Raw genomic sequence first — 23,797 nt, forward strand, 5'->3', positions numbered from 1 at the left:
TCAGAACCCCATTGACATTCTTCACGGAAAGAGAACCAAGAATCCTAAAATTTATATGGAACAACAAAAGACCCCAAATAGCCAAAGCAATCCTGAGAAAAAAAGAACAAATTGGGGGGTATCACACTCCCTGAATTAAAAATATACTACAAAGCTATAGTAATCACAACAGCCCCATACTGGCAGAAAAACAGACACACAGATCAATGGAACAGAATTGAGAGCCCAGAAATAAAATTGCACTCTATTCTTACAGGAGCCAATTCTTCCTAATAATTCACACATTTAGTGCAATTCTCATAAAAATTCCTTTGTGTGTGTGTGTGTGTGTGTGTGTGTGTGTCTTGGTCTAGGGTAGTGACAAGTGGTTAATTTTGGGTTTATTTTTCCTTCTTTTTTACATTAAATTTTTAAAAATTGAATTCTTTTCTCCCCCTAGCTTTATTGAGATATAATTGACACACAAACCCCTGTGTGAGTTTAAGGTGTCCATTGTGTTGATTCGATACATTTATATCTTGCAATATGATTACCACTGTAGCATTAGCTAAGGCCTCCATCCCATCACAGTTACCATTTCTTTTTTGTGGTGAGAACATTTAAGATCTACTCTGTTAGCAACTTTCAAGTGTATAATACTGTATTGTTAACTATAATCAGACTCTGTACCTTAGATCCCCAGAACTTATTCATCTTATAGCTGGGAGTTTGTACCCTTTGACGAATGCCTCCCCATTTCCCCCCAACCCCCAGCCCCTGGTAACCACCATTTTACTCTCTGTTTCTATGAATCCGGCTTTGTTCGATTCCACATATAAGTGAAATCATACAGTATTTGTCTCTCTCTATCTGACTTATCTCACTTAGCATAATGCCCTAGAGGTCCATCCATGTTCTCACAAGTGGCAGGATTCCCTTCTTTCTCATGACTGAATAATATTCCATTGTATGTATGTACCACTTCTTCTTTATCCATTCATCCACTGACACTTAGGTTGTTTCCATATCTTGGCTACTGTGACTAATGCTGCAATGAACATAGGGGTACAGATAACTCTTTGAGAACCTATTTTCATTTCCTTTGGATAAATACCCAGAAGTGGGATTGCTGGATCATATAGTAACTCTATTTTTAATTTCTTGAGGAAGCGTCATACTGTTCCCCAGAGTGGCTGCACCAGTTCCCACCAAGAGTAGACAACGATTGTTCCCTTTTCTCCACATCCTTGCCAGCACTTGCTATTTCTTGACTTTTCGATAATACCCGTTCTGATGGGTGGTGGGAGGTGATATCTCGTTGTGGTTTGCATTTCCCTGATGATTAGTGATGTTGAGCATCTTTTCATGTGCCTATTGGCCATCTGTATATCTTCATTGGAAAAATGTCTGTCCAAGTCCTCTGTCCACTTTCTAATCGGGTTGTTTGGGGTTTTTAGCTATTGAGTTGTATGAATTCTTTATACATTTTGGATATGAGACGTTTATGAGACACATGATTTGCAAATCTTTTCTCTCATCCTGTAGGTTGCCTTTTTACTTGGTGGATTGTTTCTTTTACTGTGCAGAAGATTTTTAGTTTGATGTGGTTCCCTTTGTTAATTTTTGCTTTTGTTGTTTGTGCTTTTGGTGTCATATCCAAAAAATCATCGCCAAGACCAATGTCAAGGAGCTTTTGCCCTATGTTTTCTTCTAGGAGTTGTTCAGTTTCAGGTCTTATGTTTAAGTATTTAATCCATTTAGAGTTAATTTTTGTGAGTGGCATGAGACAGGGGTCCAATTTCATTATTTTGCAGGTGGTTGTCCAGTTCTCCCCACACCATTGATTGAAGAGACTGTCCGTTGAGTATGTGAGCTTCCTTGTCAAATATTAATTGACTGTATATATATACATTTTTTTTTTTTTGGTGAGGAAGATTGGCCCTGAGCTAACATCCATTGCCAATCTTCCTCATTTTGCTGAGGGAGATCAGCCCTGAGCTAACATCTGTGCCCATATTCCGCTATTTTGTATATGGGATGCCGCCACAGCATGGCTTGATGAGTGGTATGTAGGTCCATACCCGGGTTCCAAACTTGTAAACCCTGGGCCACCGAAGTGGAGCACGTGAACCTAACCACTATGCTACCAGGCCAGCCCCCGGTATAAAAATTCCATTTTTTAAAACTTCAAACATATTATTCCTAAGCCTGTATATAAGAATTAAGAATTTTTTTTAAAAGATAGAAATGAGAAAGGAAAAGGAGTTTAGAATGGCACCTCTCACACCATATTCCATATTAAAACATTATAGAGCTACAAGAGTTAAATCCTTTTGGGACTGGTACAAAGCTGGGCAGATCGTAAGCTGCAGAGTGGAAACTTCAATCTACATGGTAGTCCGTTGCCTCTCCCTGTTCTGCTTCTTCCCTGTTGCTCCTCCAAGTGACCAGAATCTGCAGACCTGAGCTCTTTCCCAGGCCTGGCCCATGTCAGAGTCCATCCACTCCTCCCCATCTTCCTCAAAAACTCATTAGCCCTTTGTTCCATCAGCTCAGGGATCCAATATTTACTCTGCTTCTGAGTATATTGCAGGTAACAATTCATCTTAACAAGAGCTTCCTGAAGTCTGCCTCAACCGGAAGCAAATAGATGAGGTCAGAGGGTGAATTTCAGAGGTCATGGTGAACTAGAGGGAGAGATGGTGGATGCCGGTGTGTACACCCAGTTTATATTTTGAGTAGTGAGTGCCACATCACTGCGGGTATTCAAGCATAAGAAGACTATTTTGGAGGTTGGATGTTGTGGAGGGGATTCAAGCCAGGTGCCTTCAGCCATAAAGCCATGGTTTTCGTGCTTACGCATTAACCACAGTCACCTTCCTGATCCACAGGTCACTTTAGAAATTTTCCATTTGAGATGGTGGACTGAACATACACTCAAGATCCTACTGAAATGATGGCAAAGGTACATTAAAAGTATCGTGCAACTCAACAGATTGGAAATTGAGAAAGAGAGCCATCAAGGGACCAGACATTTGAAGAATTTTTAGAAGGTAGAAAACAGAAGGGTCAAGATTGGATCAAGATGGTGACTGAGCATATGCACAAGCCTTCCACTCCCCGTTAGACCTCCAGGGATAACAGGAAAGAGATGAAAAAATTCATCATTGCTGCTGGATCCTAAGTAGAGGTGCCTTTGGTGAACTGGAGACTTCTGAACCCCATGAAAGAGATACGGGATTGGATGAAGGAGGAAATTACAGCCCGACACACAGGAAGAAGAGGATAGCTATGCAGGGTGGGAAGGGCTCTGGAGCTCCAGGGAAGGGTCCTGGCATCTCACAGACAAAAGTGAGGGGTGTGCAGGGAGGAGATTTGTGTGAGGAGGATGGGGAGGGGGTATCTGGGAAAGCTCACCCAGGGCTTCAAAGGTGGCAGTATGCTAAAACTCACACTCTCGCTCAGCTGGGGGGACCTCGGCACGAAGCTGAGCACCCTGGGGTTCCCCTATGATCCCTGAACCCCAAACTTTGCATCACACATTTCCTCTCTTTGTTAGGCTTGTGGCTGTGTTCTGATCTCTTCTGTGAACTCTACCCTCATCTCTGTTGGCTATGCATGAGCTCTGCCAAGTTTCGTTTCCTCAGCAGGAAGTTGCCAGGAATGGGGTGTTACCTCCGGGGACTCCAAAATTTATGACTCAGGTGCTTCAGTTTTCATATGGCAATTTCTATCATCCCTTACACACTTGCTTCTCTTTCCAAATCTCATGAAATTGTCCTTGAACCAGCAGCTCCAAATACCAGCACCCCAGATCTTTCCATAACCTGGGTCTGCCGGCTTTGCATAAACTATCAAAGCTTGGCTGACAGAAATATTTATCAAAAACTTTTTTTGCAAGAAAAATTGCTTTATTGTTTCTTGTGGTCATGTAAGTAATACAAGTTTACTGCAAAAAATTAATGAAATCAGAAAATTCAGAAAAATCGAAAGAACACTCATAATGGTATAATCACGTATACTCCCTGAAAATATTTAGGTCTTCCAGGAACCAATCATTACAAAATGAGACTAAAGAAAACATACTAAGTACAATAACATGGAAGCAAATATCTAGGAATCGTATGACTGAAGAAATGAAAGACTTATGCAGGGAAAAATTATAAAACTTTGTTACAGAGGCATTAAAGAAGACTAAAACTAGTGGAGAGAAACTCCAAGTTCATGGATTGGGATTCTCAATATTACATAGATGTCATTCTTCTTAAACCAATTTCTGTAATCCAATGCCTCACTATATTTTGAGTGGAACTTCACAGATTAAGTTTAAAGTTAACATAGAAATAGAAAGGGCCAAGAGAAGCCATGGATGTTGATAAAATGAGAACAGAGTTCCTACAAGATATTAAGAATTATTCTAAGGCTATAGTAAATAAGACAAGGCAGTATTAACTCAAGGATATGAAAATAGACCAATGGAACAGAACAGAGTCCAGAAACAGACTCACACATAGATGAGCTCTGGGTATATGTCAGAGGTGGCCTCACAGAGCAGTGAGGAAAGGACGGTCCCTTCAACAAATGCTGCTGGGGTAATTGGACATCCACACAGAAGAACTAGAACTGGACCCTTACCTCACACCATATAGAAATAAATGCCTTTTGTTGCCTGTGTTTTGGTGTCATATCCATGAAATCATTGTCAAATCCAATGTCGTGAAGCTTTTCCTCTTACGGTTTCTTCTAGGAGGTTTATAGCTTCAGGTCTTATGTTTAAGTCCTTAATCCATTTTGAGTTGATTTTTGTGTATGGTGTAAGATAAGGGTCCACTTTCACTCTTTTGCACGTGGATATCCAATTTTCCCAACATGTGTGCTGAAGAGATATCCTTTCCCCATTGTGTATTCTTGGTGTCCTTGCTGGAGATCAGTTGGCTGTATAAGCAAAGCACAGGCAACAAAAGTGAAAACAAGTTACATCATGCTAAAAAGCTTCTACACAGCAAATGAAACAATCAATAAAGTGAAAAGGCAACCTATGGAGAGGGAGAGAATGTTTGAAAACCATAAATCTGAGAAGGGGTTATTTTCCAAAACAATAAGGAGCTCCTACAACTCAATATCAAAAAACAAATAACCCAATTAGAAAATGGGCTGAGGACTTGAACAGACTTGTCTCCAAGGAAGATATACAAATGGCCAACAGGTATATGAAAAGATGCTCAACATCACTATTCGTCAGAGAAATGCAAGACAAAACTGTGAGCTAGCACCTCACACCTGTTAGAATGGCTATTATCAAAAAAACAAAAGACACAAGTGTTGGTGAGGATGTGGAGGAACTGGAACCCTTGTCTACTGTAGGTGAGAATGCAAATGGTGCAGCCACTATGGAAACAGCATGGGAATTCCTCAAAAGAAAACTCAAAAATAGTACTACCATATGATCTATGTGGCTTTTCAATTAAGCAAGTGATTACTAATTCAATTAATCTACTGATGACTGCAACATTGTTGATAATCATGAAACACTATCAGAAGACAACACAAGTGGAGCAATGACCATGTAAATGTCACAGAGCAGGTAACAAAACCAGAGAGGGTGAAAAACTCGACATACACAGCAGGGAGACAGGCAGAGTCAGAGGAAAGGCTGGAGAGACAGGCCCCAAATTTTAAGAGGTTGGAGGGAGGGACTGTGGGAGTGCTCTTTTTTTCTTTTTAAAAAATGATTTCTTTATTTTGCTAATGTTAAAGACAATAACCAAATATTGTCATGAAGGAAGAAGTTTATACTCACAGATCCCTAGAAGCAGGAGGCACAGCCTGCCACACAGGGCCACGTGGGGAAGCACCAGGGTCGTTCATGAGGCAGAGGGAACCAGGGGGAAAACATGGGCAGATGCCTTTATGGTAGTGTCTGTGGGCAAGGCAGGGCAGGGTAAGCAGGTTTAGGATGGGCTAGTTTGAGTAATTTCAGTGGGCTCTGGAGGGTAGGCCTTGGGGTGAGTAGGGCAGGTAGACTGTGGCTGGAGTGTAACAGTCGTGTGAAAGCCCATGAAGGAGGTGGTTTAGAGCCAAGGCTCTGGATTGGTCGGTTTGCACAGGAAAGGCGAGCTCTCAGCTGAGCTGGTTGCTATCTCTAGGAATCAGCTAGCCCTGGGAGGGGCAGTCTCTCCAGGATCAGCAAGGCCCCATGTGGCAAAGCATCAGAAAATAGAGAAAATGAAAAGGCATGATTCAGACAGAAGCACCGGCGGAGAGGTAGGAATGAGGTTTGAGGGGGGTGGAGAGACAGTGAAACGGCAGCTTCTGCCAGGGGCCCGGCTCATAGACAGTGACAGCAACTGGGGGCTGCTAGGACCGTGCTTCAGTGCTCTCTCAGCTAGGAATTGCTGAACAGCACACACCCACCTGAAGGTGGTGGCAGAGGTGTTGTGTTGGTCTGGGCAACTCCAAGAAGCAGAAGCCAATGTAGGACTAAGGTGCAAGATTTTTATGAGAGTGAGAGGAACTGGGGAGGGGGCACAGAGAGGCTGGGAAAGCTGTTATGCCCCATCAAGTCTGACTCTGAGTGAAGGAAAGATAGAAGGAAAGTTGGTTTTGCACCCTAGAGAAGGTTCAGTAAGGCCAATGGGGAGTCCTTTAGTCAACATCACCTGTCGGAAGGGCCCCATGTCTCCCAGGAAAGCGGCTGCCTTATTGTCCCTGCCACACTCAGTCATTGGCATGGTGGCTTTGGCATAAACGTGTAGATGGATTTGAGAGCGCAGCCACTGGGGCTCTCGGTCAATGATGTTCCCACTAGTTGGAGCTCTGCTAGGTACCTTCTCATGGTCACCAGAGCTGGGAAACATAAAATTCTGTCACCGAAGATGCGTCAAGGCCATACTGCAGTGATGAAGAACGTGAGCTTCAGAGCAAGAAGGACTAGGGTTCAAGTTCAGACTCTGTTTCTCACTAGCCAGGTGACCCTGAGCAAGTGCCCTAACCTCAATTTATTATGATGGGAGTATTAATAAAACGCATCTGACAGGGATGCTGGGGGATGCAAAGGAGGAATAGTCATGTGGACAAGCCCTAGACTGTTTGCCAGCCACTCAGGAGACCAATGACTCGGGTGATGAGAGCATGCTCGGTCCTTTTGTGAGTGTTTATGGGAGTTTTGATATTTTGGAGTCTTGTAAATGAAATGCTGTTTCTTGGTACCAAGGACAGTGTGACAGTGTGACAAGGTGCATCAGTATAGCCTATTCTTTAAGCCAGTGATTCACCTTCTAGGGCAGAGCCGACAATAGAAATATAACGCAAGCCACAGGTGTAATTTCACATTTTCTAGTAGACATGTTAAAAAAGTAAAAAGAAATAGATGAAATTCACTGTGACTTAACTCAGTATCTCAAAAAATTGTCATTTTAACATGCAATCAGTATAAAAAATGGTCAGGTGTCAAGAGTGCGACATCCTTTTTTCTTATTGTAAAAAGTGTTTGAAACCCAGTAGGTATTTTATGCTTACAGGGCACCTCCATTTGGACCAGCTACTTTTTGAGGGCTCAACAGCCACATGTAACTGGTGACTACTGGATTAGACAGGGCAGTTGTAAAACTTTCCCTGGATAAATAATCAGAGATGTGGACAAAGGATGAACCAAAGATGCTCGTCTCAGCATTGCTTGTAACTGAAAATTGGAAGGATCCTGAACTATCCAATATTGAAACATTCCACACAAATGCCAGCTCCATAGGCAGGGTCTTGGGGGATTTTTGTCTGTTTTGTTCATCCTCGTGCTCCTAGTGCCCAGAACAATGCTTGGCACATAGTTTGTGCTCAATAAATATTTTTAGCTGAATCAATGAATACACACACACACACACACACACACAGAGCACACAAATATACTTCTTGGCAATGCGCCCTGCAGTTAATTAACACCCAACAAATGGTATCTGCTATTATTTTTATTGTTATTGATAATAAATTGGACCATAACCCTCCCACCAGGTACACAGAAGGAAGTCAAGGCTGGGGTTCAGTCTTTTGTCTAAATCTGTCCTGTTGTCTCTCAGAGAAGATTGTCACAGAATAGGCTGTGGCGGGGCAGGGGTGGTGGGGAATGCTCTCTATGGAAGGTGAGAAAGCATGGAATAGCAGGAAGGGGGATCAGGAGACATGGATTCTGGTCCTGGGATTGAAACGAATCACTGCCGATGAAGGCCCCACCCCTGCAAATGAGGGGACTGGCCCAGACGCCTCTGTAACTCTTTCCCCTAAGATGCACTGGCGTTCAGAGGATGGTGCACGTCCAGCTCTCTTCTGCCTAGGGAGTGGGTGCTGTCTGGAATGAGCTCTGATAGAACTCGTGGCGCCAGCTGTCATCATACAGGTGATGTGCCCTCTCAGCCCAGGTCAACCCGTTGTCCTTGCGGTCTTCCTCAGGCTGAAAAGGTAAAGCACACGATCACATCGGAGAGCTGGCACTGGGTCCTGGAGAGCATTTAGGGGGACACTGTGACATGCCACTTGGATCCCCCTCAAGGAAGGACAAGCAAGCCCCAGCTGCTGGGAGGTGGTCAGCAGACAGACTCCAGCCGTCAGCCCCTTTAGGGCTGCCTCGGCTGCAGAGAGCCCCGCGCTCAAGGCCACGCCCCTTCCTGAGCCGCCCCGGTTCAGTGACTGGTCCATGTGGGCTATACAGGCCTGGCCAGCTCAGTCTGCTGCAGGTCAGCTCCCAGAGGGTGGGCTGGGACTGTCATTGGGCTGCGTCCCAGCTGGACGTTTCCCTGTGCTGCCCGCTCCTGCTTCTTCCCCTCCATTCCACGGGTGTTGACGCCAGTGGATACCCCGCAAACATCCTGCACGCTAACCCTCCCGGGGACCCACCTATGACATCATCACCCCTCCCCCGCATGAGAAAGACCCCCACCCGGGGAGTGGAAAGACCCAAGTTTGAGTCCTGCTGCCCCGAATTAGCTGTGTGACACGCCCATGTCACTCAGCTGCTCTGAGTCTCCCATTTGTCACATAAATAGGGGACACGAGGCAGACTGTTGGGCATAGTGGAATGAGTACTGGTGTTGGAGTCCACCAAGTTTGAATCCCAGCTCTGCCACTCCCTAGCTGAGTGTCCTTGAGCAGGTGACGTCACCTCTCTGAGCCTCCTTTACTCATCTGGGAGACGGGAGTAGGAAACACACCTCACAGGGTGTTGTGCGGATTCCATGAAACAACGTATGTTAAGGGGCTGAGGCCAGAACCTGCGCCCAAAGCAGATATTCAATCTGCGGTGGTTGTTATTGTTTAGTATTGTTATCAGTGGGGTGAGCCAAGTGCAGCTCTTAAGAGTTACCCCCAGGCAAGGTGACATTAATTAAAGAACGAACTCTGGACAAGGGAGGTGAAAATTCCAGGAACCCTCTGAATGGGGTGAAAATGCCTGTAAAGTAGGAAGCACAGCCTGAAACTATGAACGTGAGTGGCCTCCGGCAAGAAGCAATTTCTTTGGAAGGAATGGTCTCCAGCTAATGCTGCGTGGAGCGGGTGGGAAGGGGGACAGGGAGGAAGCAGAAGGTCTCACCGGCACATTCCAGGAGCCTACTGGAGACCCATCCCCTTTCTTAAAGCACGCGGAATCCAGCCAGGCTCTAGCCTCTTGTGCCAGCCGCTGCCAGCCAGATGGGTTTCCACCACCAACGTTTCCTGTAGGGTCAGCCGGGTCCAGAATCACAGGCCTGAAGAGTGACAGTTAGAGGGACAGGTGAGGAGCTGAGCTGCATCTGAGGAGTGTAGATGTTCCTGCAGAGCAAACACCAGCCTGGGGCAGGCTGGGACTTGGGGCAGGAGGACGGGCCCAGCAGGGCGCTGTTGCCCAGGGTGTGTCCTGAGTGCCCTGCACCATGGTGGGCAGCGAGCACGAGGAGAAGGAGCCTTGCACTTGGGCCTGGAGACCGGGGTTTGAATCTTACCTCGGCCCTTTATTAGTGGTGTTCCTTTGGGCGGGTCACTTGACCTCTCTAAGCCTCAGTTTCCTCATCTGTGAAATGGGGAGGCTTGAACACACCCACCTCAAAGGATGTGGTATGAGGACTGAGACAAAGCATGTGAATGCCCAGCACAGCCATTTCAGCGGTGTCTTGCATTTTCTGTTAAGGTTTGGACAAGCGCCTTACCTGTCAGAACCTCGGTTTACGCATCTGTCAAGGGGTGAGCATAGTGCCTGACTCACAGGGCTGGAGGCTGTGGTTTAAATCAGATGGCAGTAGTAACGTGCCCAGCACAATGATTGGCAACAGAAGATCATCCATAAATGTGGAGCCCTCCCACTTCCTCCATTTCAGGCGCCACGTCTGTATCTGGGGGTTCACTGATGTGGAGAGCTAATCCACGAAGGGGAGAGAGTACCTGCGTTTCCTGAGCTTTCTGCGCAGGTATTTTTTAATAACAGGGTCATCAAAGTTGTAGTACTTTGTCCAGTAGATACACAGCTGCTGGTGCTTCAGGACTAACTCCAAGACGGTCTGAAATCCCTGAGCCGTGTTGAATTCTGTTTGCCTACTTCCTTGCTCCCAAGCGTAGACTGTCAGGAGCTCCAGGGCATACTGTGGTGGCAGTGGCTTCCCACAATTCTCCTTACACTGAGAAGAGGAAAAACAGTCAGACAAATGGGCTTGTCCGGCCTTCGTGTACAGCACATTTCCCACGGGCAAAATCCAGCCTGCCACCCGTTTTTGTAAGTAATGTTTTCTGGGAGCAAAGTCACACCATTCATTTACGTGTGGTCGATGGTGCTTTTCATGCTACAAAGACAGAGTTGAGTAGTTGTGTCAGAGACCATGTGGCCCACAAGGTCTAAAGTATTTACTCCCTCGCCCTTTACAGAAAATGTTCACTGACCTCTGGTTAAGGGCTTGGGCTCATAGGCAAATGCAAAGGGCCAGGGCTGGAGGAGGGCTTCCCTCTTGGAGGAATAAGGAGGAGACCAGCATGGCCTGGGGGAGAGGCGAGGGGGCAGAGGTGGGGGTTCAGAGAGGTGGGGGGCAGAGCCTGTGAGCCTCGCCAGATGACTCAGAGCAGGGTGAGAGTGACAGGTGGTGACGATTGATGAATTACGGATATATTGCAAATACAGGACCAACATCATTTGCTGACTGGTTGGATGGAGGTGTGTGTGTGAAAAAGTCAGGGAAGACCCCTGGTTTGGGCCAGAGTAACTGGAAGGATGAATTTGCCCTTTGCCCTCCCTCTCCCACCTCCTCCTCCTCCTCTCCCCCCCACGTGACAGGAGGGCCACACCTTTTGGTACCAGTGCTTGACCAGGCGGATGAGGCTCTTAAGCTTGGGTGGACACCGCCTCAGGAAGGCTCGCTGCAGCTCTGTGAAGCAGGGGGAGAACTCACCCGCTTTCCCCAGGTGCTTGCACTCTTTGATGAGCTGGACGTAGATTTCAGGGTCAGGCATGCAGTCTGTGGTCACCTGACCTGTTAGGGACGAATCCAAAACTTGAAGATGACAGCAGTTCTCTGAGGATCCTTCAGTCTCTCTGGGGAGACAAGCTCACTGGCCGTGGGCGCAGCGCAAAGGGCCGCAGGCTCAGAGCCGGGAGGCCTGAGGTCCATCCGCAGTCCTCCCTTCTTCCACCTCCTCTGCCATCGCCTGGTCCAAGCTGCCGTCATCTCTCACCCGGACTATGGCAGAGCCTCCTCGCAGGTTCCTCCACAGCCCGTTCTCAACCCAGCACCCAATACAGGACATGGCAGCAAGGAGAGATCCCCGACCTGTCTCATCTCCCAGTGCCTTTAGAGTTTCAGTATTTTTCTCACGGGTCCCCTAAGCCAAAAGGAATTCCTAACAGTTCCATTTAAGTAGATCAGTCCATGCAACTGAATAGCAGTAGCGTGCGTGGTGTCCCACAGATGTCGCTGTTTTCCCCAAAAACCTGAAAATCAAAACCATCCCGTGCACCCCGTGAGTTCACTGCAGTCTCCCGAGGTGCCTGGTGCACAGCTGGGGAACTCACGTTTTTGAACCCCTGCTATGTGCCGCGCCCCGTGTAAGAGCTTAACGTAGATGATCACTTAATACTTAAAATAATAGTGTGACCTAGGTAGTGTGGTTTATCAGTTTTCCTAACTTGGAAATTGAGCCTCCGGGAGGTTATGCCTCCCATCCAAGTGTTCCTGCAGATTATCTAGAGATCCCAAGCCTCAGCACGAGTTTGATGAGGTTTCCTCATGTTTTGGCTAAAAGATGAAATCAACATATTGACTTGATGCCGGATCTATGCTGCCTCATTTTAGAGAGAGAAAATTCACACACTTTGCCACAAGCAGAACTAGCAAGTCGGCCGGTGTTTATAAGAAACGTCTTGCCCCAGATTGTGCCAATTTGCTGTTTACTGTTGCTCCCGTGGCTGATTATGACCTTAGTCATTCTTGCCCCAGGAGAGAGACTAAGATCTCCTCCCTGCTTTGAAAGGATGCTCTGTTTTGGTAAGACTCTCAAACTGTGGGAGATTTCTGTTCAGAAATATGAAAAGAGAGAAAGGAGCCTGAAATAGGACACCAGCTGGAACCCCTGGATCTGGAGGGCTCACCTAGGATATCAAAGGCAGGCAGTACATCAAATTTCACCCCCTCGTTGGGCCGGCGGGACCTGAGGACGAAGCTGAGTGCGCGGGGCCTCTTCCTCCGCTGCTTCTGGACCTCAAACTCCACGTCAAATGTTTCCTCTCTTTGACAGGCTTCCAGCTGCCTCCTAATTTCCCGGATGATCTCTGCTCGGTGCTCAAACTGCTCCCGGAAACTTGTGAAGTTGTCGAGGAAGACCACCAGATCTGCATCAGATCGACCTCTGAGGGTCGTGCCTTTGCCTGAGGAGCCGCCCTAAAACCGATGAGAATGAGAACTCACCCTCATTGAGAAGAGCCTCCCTAAACAAAGTGACAATCGCCTGAGAACAATCACTAGCATTCTTGAGCGCCAGCCGTGTCCTGAGGGCATTTCCAGTCTTAACTCCTCCAATGCCCACCAGGACTCTATGATTTACCTTCTATTGTCATTAGTTCCCACTTTACAGCTGGGGAAACATGCTGAGAGGGATCGTGTATCAGCCCAATGACACAGCTAGGAGGCAGCAGAGATCAATTTAAACCCTGGCTGCCTTGTTCTAGAGTCTGTTTTTTACTCCTTGTTGGTTACTACCTTATATTATTATACACTGCAGACCAGCCCATGCTGGGTGGTTTCCCTGCCTTATTTTACTGAATCTGCACAGTCTATAAGGTTTTGGGGATTATGGACGAGGAGACTGAGGCACAGAGTGGTTAAGTGACTTGTTCAAGGTTTCACAGCCATAGGTGCTATTTGCCTTCAGAACTTATACTCTTAACCAGCTGGTGATACTGCAGAAACTGCGAGTCCCCAGCCTGGCTATTACTTAGCAGATGGTTGATCAGAGCTGAGCCTCAGTTTCCCCATCTCTGAAATGGATGTGGCCTGGGATGGTGGTTCATAAACTTGATCGGACATTCGTTAAAAAAATTACAGATGTAGGACCTCACCCTGGAAGCTATTTTAACAAGCTATGGTTCTACCCTTGGTGTGGATAAATCAAAAACCACCAGCCCCAGACCTGGCCCTTTTGCTCTGTCTCTTTCTCTGGGGAAACTCTTGCCCATTCAGCCACCCTTCCCCAGTCAGGCAGGCCTGGGCTCACCTTCACCACTTTCGACACCCGTACTGCGTGGGGGGCATCTCGGAAACACCTCTCCTTCAGGAAACTGCAGATAATGTCGATGGCTTCTCGGACCTGCCTGCGGAATTGCGTGTCTGGCAGGAGGTAGTCTTCGATGAACTTGTCCAGATTACCGGCTGGGGTCTTTCTGAGATCCATCGTGATGCTCGGGCAGGGACAGGAGAGCCAGTGGCTGCAGAGCTGGCTCCCGGAAACTGCCAGCCTCTCTCTTGGATGCTGCCTGAGTCTGGGCTGCTGTTTGGTTTCGTTTCCTTGCAAGGAAGGTGCTATGCCCAGAGTCTGGGCTCCTGTTTGGTTTCGTTTTCTTGGAAGGAGGGAGGTGTGTCCCTCGTCTTTGCCTCTTAGCAAACCAAACACTCCTTTGATCCCTGAGCTGCGTCTGCCCTTGCAGCTCCTTCCTCCACTCCCAGTTATTTACTCTCCTTTAACCAGCAGCCTAGAACATCCAGCCTTCAGACTTTACTTGGAAAATGTTGCTTTATAACCTTTTAGGACTGCACGCAAGAGAAATCATAATTACAAACCGATTTTTTAGTTTCCTTCTTCGTCTTTTTTTGTTGCTGACAAAATTGTTTTCTAGTCTCTTATGATCTTTACAGCAGCTTGTGCATATTACAAAAAGAAAATACGTCAGAAAAATCAGGAAGCATAAAGACCATCTATGATCCTAAAACCCAAAGGTGACCACTGAAAACGTTTTGGTATAGGTCTTTTCAGATATTTTTCTAGGAAAACACACACACATACACACACTTACAGTTCTCTTTTCTGTTTTTTAAAAATGGCATCATACTATATTTTTTCCTTTTTATTAATAGAATTTATTTCTTACAGCAGTTTTAGGTTTACAGAAAAATTGAGCAGAAAGTACAGAGTCCCATATGCCCCCTCTCCTTCCACCCATAATTTCCCCCATTATTAACCTCGGTATGGTACGTTTTTCACAATGGATGAATTGATATACAGTCATGCGCTGCGTACCCATGTTTTGGTCAACAAGGGACCGCATATACGGTGGTCCCCTAAGATTAGTACCATACGGCCTAGATGTGTCATAGGCTGTACCATCTACGTGTGTGTAAGTACGCTCTATGATGTTCGCACTACGATGAAATCAACTAACGACGAATTTCTCAGATCCTATCCCCGTCGTTATGCGACGCATGAATGCAGACGTGTTATTATTAACTGAGGTTCATAGTTCACATTAGGGATCTCTGTGTTGTGCATTCCATGGGTTTGTCAAATACCTAATGTCCTGTATCCACCATTATGAAATTATGCAAAATAGTTTCACCGCCCTAAAAATTCCTTTGCTCCATCTGTTCATCTCTCTCTGTGTTCAGATCGTTCTTCTTTTCTAATAAATGCATTCAATACTAAAAATATCCCTCAACCACTGCTTTGACTGTGTCTCACACATTTTAATTGGTTGTTTTTACATTTTTGTTTTGTGCAAAATATTTTAAAATTTCTCTTGAGATTTTTTCTTTTTTTTTTTACTTTCCTCATTTTTTAAATTGATGTCATAATAGTGTATAACACTGTGAAATCTTAGTTGTACATTAGTGTTTGTCAGTCACCATATAAATACATCCCTTCACCCCTTGTGCCCACCCTCAAACCCCCTTCCCCCTGGTAACCACCAAACTCTTCTCTCTGTCTGTGTGTTAGTTTATCTACATATGAGTGAACTCATGCAGTGTTAGTCTTTCTCTGTCTGGTTTATTTCGCTTAACATAATACCCTCCAGGTCCATCCATGTTGTTGCAAATGGGATGATTTTGTCTTTTTTTATGGCTGAGTAGTATTCCATTGTATATATATATACCACATTTTCTTGATCCAATCGTCAGTTGAGGGACACTTAGGTTGCTTCCACTTCTTGGCTATAGTGAATAAAGCTGCAATGAACATAGGGGTGCATAAGCCTCTTTGGATTGTTGATTTCAGGTTCTTTGGATAAATACCCAATAGTGGGATAGCTGGATCATAAGGTATTTCTATTTTTAATTTTTTGGGGAATCTACATGCTGTTTTCCATAGTGGCTGCACCAGTTTGCATTCCCACCAGCAGTGAATTAGGGTTCCTGTTTCTCCACAACCTCTCCAACATTTGTTATTTTTTGTCTGGGTGATTATAGCCATTCTAGTGGGTAGAAGGTGATATCTTAGTGTAGTTTTGATTTGTATTTCCCTGATGATTAGTGATGTTGAACCTCTTTTCATATGCCTATTCGCCAGCCATGTATCTTCCTTGGAAAAACATCTGTTCATATCCTCTGCCCATTTTTCGATCGGGTTTGTTTTTTTGTTGTTCAGTTGTGTGAGTTCTTTATATATTATGGAGATTAACCCCTTGTTGGATATACGATTTGCAAATATTTTCTCCCAGCTGATGGGTTGTCTTTTCACTTTGATCCTGGTTTCATTTGCCTTACAGAAGCTCTTTAGTCTGAAGAAGTCCCACTTGTTTATTTTTTCTTTTGTTTCCCTTGTCTGAGTAGACATGGAATTCAAAAAGGTCCCTGTCTGACCAATGTCAAAGGGTGTACTGCCTATGTTTTCTTCCAGGAGTTTTATAGTTTCAGGACTTACCATCAAGTCTTTCATCCATTTTGAGTTAATTTTTGTGTATGTCGAAAGAAAATAGTCTACTTTCATCCTTTTGCATGTGGCTGTCCAGTTTTCCCAGCGCCATTCATTGAAGAGACTTTCCTTTCTCCATTGTATGTACTTAGCTTCTTTGTTGAAGATTAGCTGTCCTTAGATGTATGGTTTTATTTCTGGGCTTTCAATTCTGTTCCATTGATCTGTGTGTCTGTTTTTATACCAGTACCATGCTGTTTTAATTATTATAGCTTTGTAGTTTATTTTGAAGTGAGGGATTGTGATGCCTCCAGCTTTGATCTTTTTTCTCAGGATTGCTTTAGCTTTCTGTGGTCTTTTGTTGCCCCATGTGAGTTTTAGTATTCTTTGTTCTATTTCCATGAAGGATGTCGTTGGGATTCTGATTGGGATTGCATTGAATCTGTAGATTGCTTTAGGTAGTATGGACATTTTAACTATGTTTATTCTTCCAGTCCATGCACATGGGATATCTTTCGTTTCTATACATCATCATCGATTTCTTTCAATAATGTCTTATAGTTTTCATTGTATAGGTCTTTCACCTCCTTGGTTAAATTCATTCCTAGATATTTTATTCTTTTTGTTGTGATTGTAAATGGGATTGTCTTCTTGAGTTCTCTTTCTGTTAGTTCATTATTAGAGCATAGAAATGCAACTGAGTTTTGTAAGTTGATTTTGTACCCTGCAACTTTGCTATAGTTGTTGATTATTTCTAATAGTTTTCCAATGGATTCTTTAGGGTTTTCTATATATAAAATCATGTCACCTGCAAAGAGCAAGAGTTTCACTTCTTCATTGCCTATTTGGATTCCTTTCATTCGTTTTCCTTGCCTAATTGCTCCAGCCAAAACCTCCAGTACTATGTTGAATAAGTGTGGTGAGAGTGGGCACACTTGTCTTGTTCCTGTTCTCAGAGGAATGGCTTTCAGTTTTTCCCCATTGAGTATGATCTTGGCTGTGGGTTTGTCATATATGGCCTTTATTATGTTGAGTTACTTTCCTTCTTTACCCATTTTGTTGAGAGTTTTTATCATAAACGATGTTGGATCTTGTCCAAAGCTTTCTCTGTATCTATTGAGATGATCATATGGTTTTTATTCCTCGTTTTGTTAATGTATGTATATGTATATAATAATGTATATCACATTGATTGATTTGCAGATATTGAACCATCCCTGTGTCCCTGGTATAAATCCCACTTGATTATGGTGTATGATCTTTTTAACGTATTGCTGTATTCGGTTTGCCAATACTTTGTTGAGGATTTTTGCATCTGTGTTCATCAGTGATATTGGCCTGTAACTTTTCTTCTTTGTATTGTCCTTGTCTGTCTTTGGTATCAGGGTAATGTTGGCCACGTAGAATGTGTTAGGACGTGTTCCATCTTCCTCTATTTTTTGGAATAGTTTGAGAAGGATAGGTATCAAATCTTCTTTGAGCGTTTGGTAAAGTTCTCCAGAGAAGCCATCTGGTCCTGGACTTTTATTTTTTGGGAGGTTTTTGATTACTCTTTCAATCTCTTTACTTGTGATTGGTCTATTCAGATTCTCTATTTATTCTTGATTCAGTTTGGGGAAGGTGTAGGAGTCTAAGAATTTATCCATTTCTTCTAGATTAGCCAATTTGTTTGCATATAGTTTTTCATAGTATTCTCTTACAATCCTTTGTATTTCTTGTGAATAATCTGTTGTAATTTCTCCTTTTTCGTTTCTAATTTTATTTATTTGAGCCTTCTCTCTTTTTTTCTTAGTGAGTCTGGCTAAGGGTTTGTCAATTTTGTTTATCTTCTCAATGAATCAGCTCTTTGTTTCATTGATCCTTTCTACTGTTTTTTTGGTTTCAATTTCATTTATTTCTGCTCTAATTTTTATTATTTCTGTCCTTCTGCTGACTTTGGACTTTGTTTTTTCTTCTTTTTCCAATTTTGTTAGGTGTAGTTTAAGATTGCTTCTTTGGGATTTTTCTTGTGTGTTAAGGTGGGCCTGTATTGCTATGAGTTTCCCTCTCAGGATCGCTTTTGCTGCATCCCATATGAGTTGGTATGGTGTATTTTCATTTTTATTTGTCTCTAGATATTGTTTGATTTCTCCTTTATTTTCTTCAACGATCAATTGGTTGTTTAGTAGCATATTGTTTAGTGTCCACATCTTTGTCACTTTCCCAATTTTTTGGTTGTAGTTGATTTGTAGTTTCATAGCATTATGGTTGGAGAAGATGCTTGTTATGATTTCAATCTTCTTAAATTTGTAGAGGCTTGCCTCATTTCCCAACAGATGGTCTATCCTTGAGCATGTTCCATGTGTACTTGAGAAGAATGTGTAATCTTCTGTGTTTGGATAGAATGCTCTCTATATATCTATTAAGTCCATCTCATCTAGTTTTTCATTTAAGTCCACTATTTGCTTATTGACTTTTTGTCTGGATGATCTATTCATTGATGAGAGTGGGGTGTTAAGATCCCCTACTATTATTGTGTTGTTTTAATATCTGCTTTTAGGTTTGTTAATAGTTCCTTTATGTACCTTGGTGCTCCTGTTTTGGGTGCATATATATTTAAAAGTGATATGTCTTCTTGGTGGAGTGTCCCTTTCATCATTATATATTGCCCCTGTTTGTCTCTCATTACCTGTTTTATCTTGTAGTCTACTTTGTCTGATATAAGTATGGCAACACCTGCTTTCTTTTGTTTGCCATCAGCTTGGAGTATTGTCTTCCATCCTTTCACTCTGAGCCTGTGTTTGTGTTTAGAGCTGAGATGTGTTTCCTGGAGGCAGCATATTGTTGGGTTTTGTTTTTTAATCCATCCTGCCACTCTGTGTCTTTTGATTGGAGAGTTCAGCCCATTTACCTTTAGGGTAATTATTGATATGTGGGGGCTTGTTGTTGTTATTTTATCGCTCTTTTTCCAGTTCTTTTGCATTTCTTTTGTTTCTCATCCCATGTGTTTTGGACTACCAATTCAGTTTTGTAGTTCTGTATGGGGGTTCTCTTAGTTTTCTCTTTCTTTGTCGTGTGTGATTCTGTTCTGATTATTTGGTTACAGGTTACCATGAAGTTTGTATAAAAAATTTCGTGGATGTGATAGTCCATTTTTTGATGGCCTCTTATTCCCTTAGACTAAGTCGATTGGATCCCTTTCCACTTCCCCTTCTAAGTTGTTGTTGTCATATCTTATTCCTTCTTGTGTTGTGAGTTCGTGTTTAACGTGATGCGGTTCTATTTATGCTTGGTGCTTACCTTCCCTTGATCTTTGGTGTTATGGGTAAGCGTTTGTTAATCTATTTTGATAGAGGACTGCAATTTTTCTGGTTTTGTTGACCTATTTTCCTCCTTGTTCAAAACTTTGAATCTCCTTTCTCTTTTTTTCCTCGGGCATGAGGACCTTCTTGAGCACATCTTGTAGTGGGGGTCTTGTGGCAATGAACTCCCTTAGTTTTTGTTTATCTGGGATAGTTATTATTTCTCCACCATATCTGAAGGATATTTTCACTGGATAGAGTATTCTTGGCTGAAAGTTTTTGTTCTTCAGAATTTTGAATATATCGTTCCACTCTCTCCTAGCCTGTAAAGTTTCAGTCGAGAAATCAGCTGAGAGCCTGATAGGAAATCCTTTGTATGTTATTTTCTTTTTGTCTAGCTGCCCTTAATATTTTTTCTTTGTAGTTGACTTTTGCCAGCTTTACTACTATATGCCTTGGAGAGGGTCTTTTCCTGTTGATATGTTTAGGAGATCTATTTATTTAATTCACTGGTATTTCCAGCTCCTTCCCCAGGTTTGGGAAGTTCTCAGCTCCTTTTTCCCTCTGTTCTCCCTCTGGAATATCTATAGTCCTTATGTTGGATTTCCTAATAGAGTCACATATTTCTCAGAGAGTTTCTTCATTTCTTTTTAGTCTTAGTTCTCTTTCCTCCTCCATCTGGAGCATTTCTGCATTGCTGTCCTCAATATTGCTAATTCCTTCCACTATATTGTCAGCTCCGATGCTTAAGGCTTCCAAATTTGTCTTTATCTCCACCATTGTGTTTTTCATCTCTAAGATTTCTGATAGGTTTTTTAAAAAATATTTTCTGTCTTTTGTGAAGAAATTCCTGATTTCATTAAATTTTCTGTCTGTGTTTTCTTGTATTTCATTCAGCTTTTTTATGATGGCTATTTTGAATTCTCTGTCATTGAGGTTATACATTTCTGTGCTTTCCGGGTTGACTTCTGGGTGCTTGTCATTTTCCTTTTGGTCTGGAGATTTAATATATTTTTGCATGGTGCCTGTCAGTGTTGGCTTACTTTTCCTCATAGTGAAAATACATGGTTGCAGTTTCCTCTTGCTGCTGCTGGGTGGGGGTCAAGGGCTGTGTATTCTGGCCCGCCTCAATCTGCGGGCACTCTCACCAGCCCCTGGCTGATCTGAGGCGTGGCTGAGTGGAGGCGGCTGGGAGGGAAGCGTGGGAACAGCTGGAGCTGGAGGAGGGGAACAGCTGGGACTGGAGTGCAGCTGGTCCAAAGCATCTGGGGCTCGGGTGAGCGTGGGTTGAAGCAGCTGCAGGTGAAGTGCCACTGGGCCAAAGAAGCAGGGGCTGGAGTGCAGTGGGCCGAGGTTGCTGGTGCCAAGTCAGCTGGAGCTTGAGCACAGCTCAAGCTGAAGCAGCCGGAGCCAGGGGAGGGGGTGCGCTCAAGCCCAAGGAGGATGGGTCATGGCACGGTGGAGCCAGGGAAGCTGGGGCCGTGGCTTGGTCCAGCCAGTGCAGCTGGGGCTGTGGTGTGGTGGGGCCTGAGCTGCTGCTGCCTCTGGTGAGGGGACCCAGGCTTGCCCCGCTGCTGGTCAGCCGGGCACCTGGGGGCCGCTGCCTGTGGGGGTGGGGCATGGTCAAGCTGCCCCTGCTGGTGGGGCCCAGGCACCTGGGGGCCGTTGCCTCTGGGGAGGGGGCTGAGCTGAAGCCCCGGTCGGGTGGGCCAGGTGGGGGAGGGGCGCTTACTTTCGCCTCCCCGATCTCAGAGCTTTCTCACCTCACTGTCGCTCTCTGCTCTCCTGAGGGGCTGGCTGTTGAAACTACCCTCACAACAGTTCCACTCCCTCCATAGGGGGATCCCCAAGGGCTGTGAGGGGTCTTGGAGAGTGCAAGCTTTCACGTGGCAAGCCACCCCTCCCCCTCCTCTGAGAGCCACGTGGTCTCAGTCTGTGGGTCGCAGTCCTTGGGGAAGGAAGGGAGCTCCTCTTACCTCCTTCCACTTCCTCTGGGGATTCCAGCACCTCAGTCCTCAGGTGTACGGCTGCCTGGGTACCTCAGACGTCCCCTGCATTGTGTGAATACCTTCTCTTGGAATTTGAATGTCCTTTTTGCTGTTTCTTAGAGGGGGAGAGTTCTATGGGGGAAGCTCACTCCACCATGATGCTGATGTCACTCCTAGATGCTGTTATTATCAGACTCATTTGATAGATGAGGAAGTTAAGGTACAGAGAACCCAGGCATCTTGTCAAAAGTCATGTAGCAGGAAAGTTGTCAGACTGGATTCAAACCCAGTGCAAGCTCCCACTGTTGCACTCTATTCTTTTTCGTAAAAAAAAAATTTATTTTATTGAAGTTATATTGGTTTATAACATTGTGTAATTTCAGGTGTACAATATTATATATCAGTGTGTGTATAGACTGCATAGTGCTCACCCCCAATAGTCTAGTATTTATCCATCACCATACACATGTGCCCCTTTACCACTTTCACCCTCCCTCCACCTCCTTCCCCTCTGGTAAACACCACCTAAAGTGATCTACAGATTAAATGCAACCCCAATCAGAACCCCTTTGACATTCTTCACGGACATAGAACAAAGATTCCTAAAATTTATAAGGAACAGCAAAAGACCACAAATAGCCAAAGCAATCCTGAGAAAAAAAGAACAAATTGGGAGGTATCACACTCCCTGAATTAAAAATATACTACAAAGCTATAGTAATCAAAACAGCCCCATTCTGGCAGAAAAACAGACACACAGATCAATGGAACAGAATTGAGATCCCAGAAATAAAATTGCCCTCTATTCTTCCAGGAGCCAATTCTTCCTATATAATTCACACATTTAGTGCAATTCTCAAAAAAATTCCTTTTTTGTGTGTGTGTGTGGCTTGGTCTAGGGTAGTCACAAGTGGTTAATTTTGGATTTACTTTTCCTTTTTTTTTTACATTGAATTTTTAAAAATTGAATTCTTTTCTTCTCCTAGCTTTATTGAGATATAATTGACACACAAACCCCTGTGTGTTTAAGGTGTCCATCATGTTGATTCGATACATTTATATCTTGCAATTTGATTACTACTGTAGCATTAGCTAAGGCCTCCATCCCATCACAGTTACCATTTCCTTTGTGGTGAGAACATTTAAGATCTACTCTCTTAGCAACTTTCAAGTGTATAATACTGTATTGTTAACTATAATCAGAATCTGTACCTTAGATCCCCAGAACTTATTCATCTTATAGCTGGGAGTTTGTACCCTTTGACGAATGCCTCCCCATTTCCCCCCAACCCCCAGCCCCTGGTAACCACCATTTTACTCTCTGTTTCTATGAATCCGGCTTTGTTCGATTCCACATATAAGTGAAATCATACAGTATTTGTCTCTCTCTATCTGACTTATCTCACTTAGCATAATGCCCTAGAGGTCCATCCATGTTCTCACAAGTGGCAGGATTCCCTTCTTTCTCATGACTGAATAATATTCCATTGTATGTATGTACCACTTCTTCTTTATCCATTCATCCACTGACACTTAGGTTGTTTCCATATCTTGGCTACTGTGAATAACGCTGCCATGAACATAAGGGTACAGATAACTCACTGAGATCCTGTTTTCATTTCCTTTGGATAAATACCCAGAAGTGGGATTGCTGGATCATATAGTAACTCTATTTTTAATTTCTTGAGGAAGCTTCATACTGTTCCCCAGAGTGGCTGCACCAGTTCCCACCAAGAGTAGACAACGATTATTCCCTTTTCTCCACATCCTTGCCAGCACTTGCTATTTCTTGACTTTTTGATAATAGCCATTCTGATGGGTGGTAGGAGGTGATATCTCTCTGTGGTTTGCATTTCCCTGATGATAAGTGATGTTGAGCATCTTTTCATGTGCCTATTGGCCATCTGTATATCTTCATTGGAAAAATGTCTGTCCAAGTCCTCTGCCCACTTTCTTGTAGGGTTGTCTGGGGTTTTTTGCTATTGAGTTGTATGAGTTCTTTATATATTTTGGATATTAGCTCCATATCAGATACATGATTTGCAAATCTTTTCTCTCATTCTGTAGGTTGCCTTTTACCTTTGTGGATTGTTTCTTTTACTGTGCAGAAGCTGTTTAGTTTGATGTGGTTCCCTTGTTAATTTTTACTTCTGTTGTGTGTGGTTTTAGTATCATATCCAAAAAATCATCGTCAAGACCAATGTCAAG

General features: G+C 44.0%; 1 protein-coding gene across 1 annotated transcript; it reads right to left on the bottom strand.

Annotated features, from left to right (window-relative positions):
* Positions 1–7,929: 7,929 nt before the first annotated feature.
* Positions 7,930–13,969, bottom strand: LOC147912470 (2'-5'-oligoadenylate synthase 1-like). Its single transcript, XM_087424190.1, has 6 exons — positions 13,693–13,969; positions 12,572–12,860; positions 11,272–11,456; positions 10,381–10,613; positions 9,557–9,710; positions 7,930–8,419 (listed from the first exon to the last, which is right to left on the bottom strand). Exons 1-6 carry the CDS (start codon positions 13,867–13,869, stop codon positions 8,300–8,302), a joined length of 1,158 nt encoding a protein of 385 aa, XP_087280316.1. The 5' UTR covers positions 13,870–13,969; the 3' UTR covers positions 7,930–8,299.
* Between the last annotated feature and the right edge of the window lie 9,828 nt (positions 13,970–23,797).

This window comes from Ceratotherium simum, chromosome 35 (genome assembly GCF_057802395.1).
Source record: "Ceratotherium simum simum isolate JZ-2026a chromosome 35, ASM5780239v1, whole genome shotgun sequence".
NCBI lineage: Eukaryota > Metazoa > Chordata > Mammalia > Perissodactyla > Rhinocerotidae > Ceratotherium > Ceratotherium simum.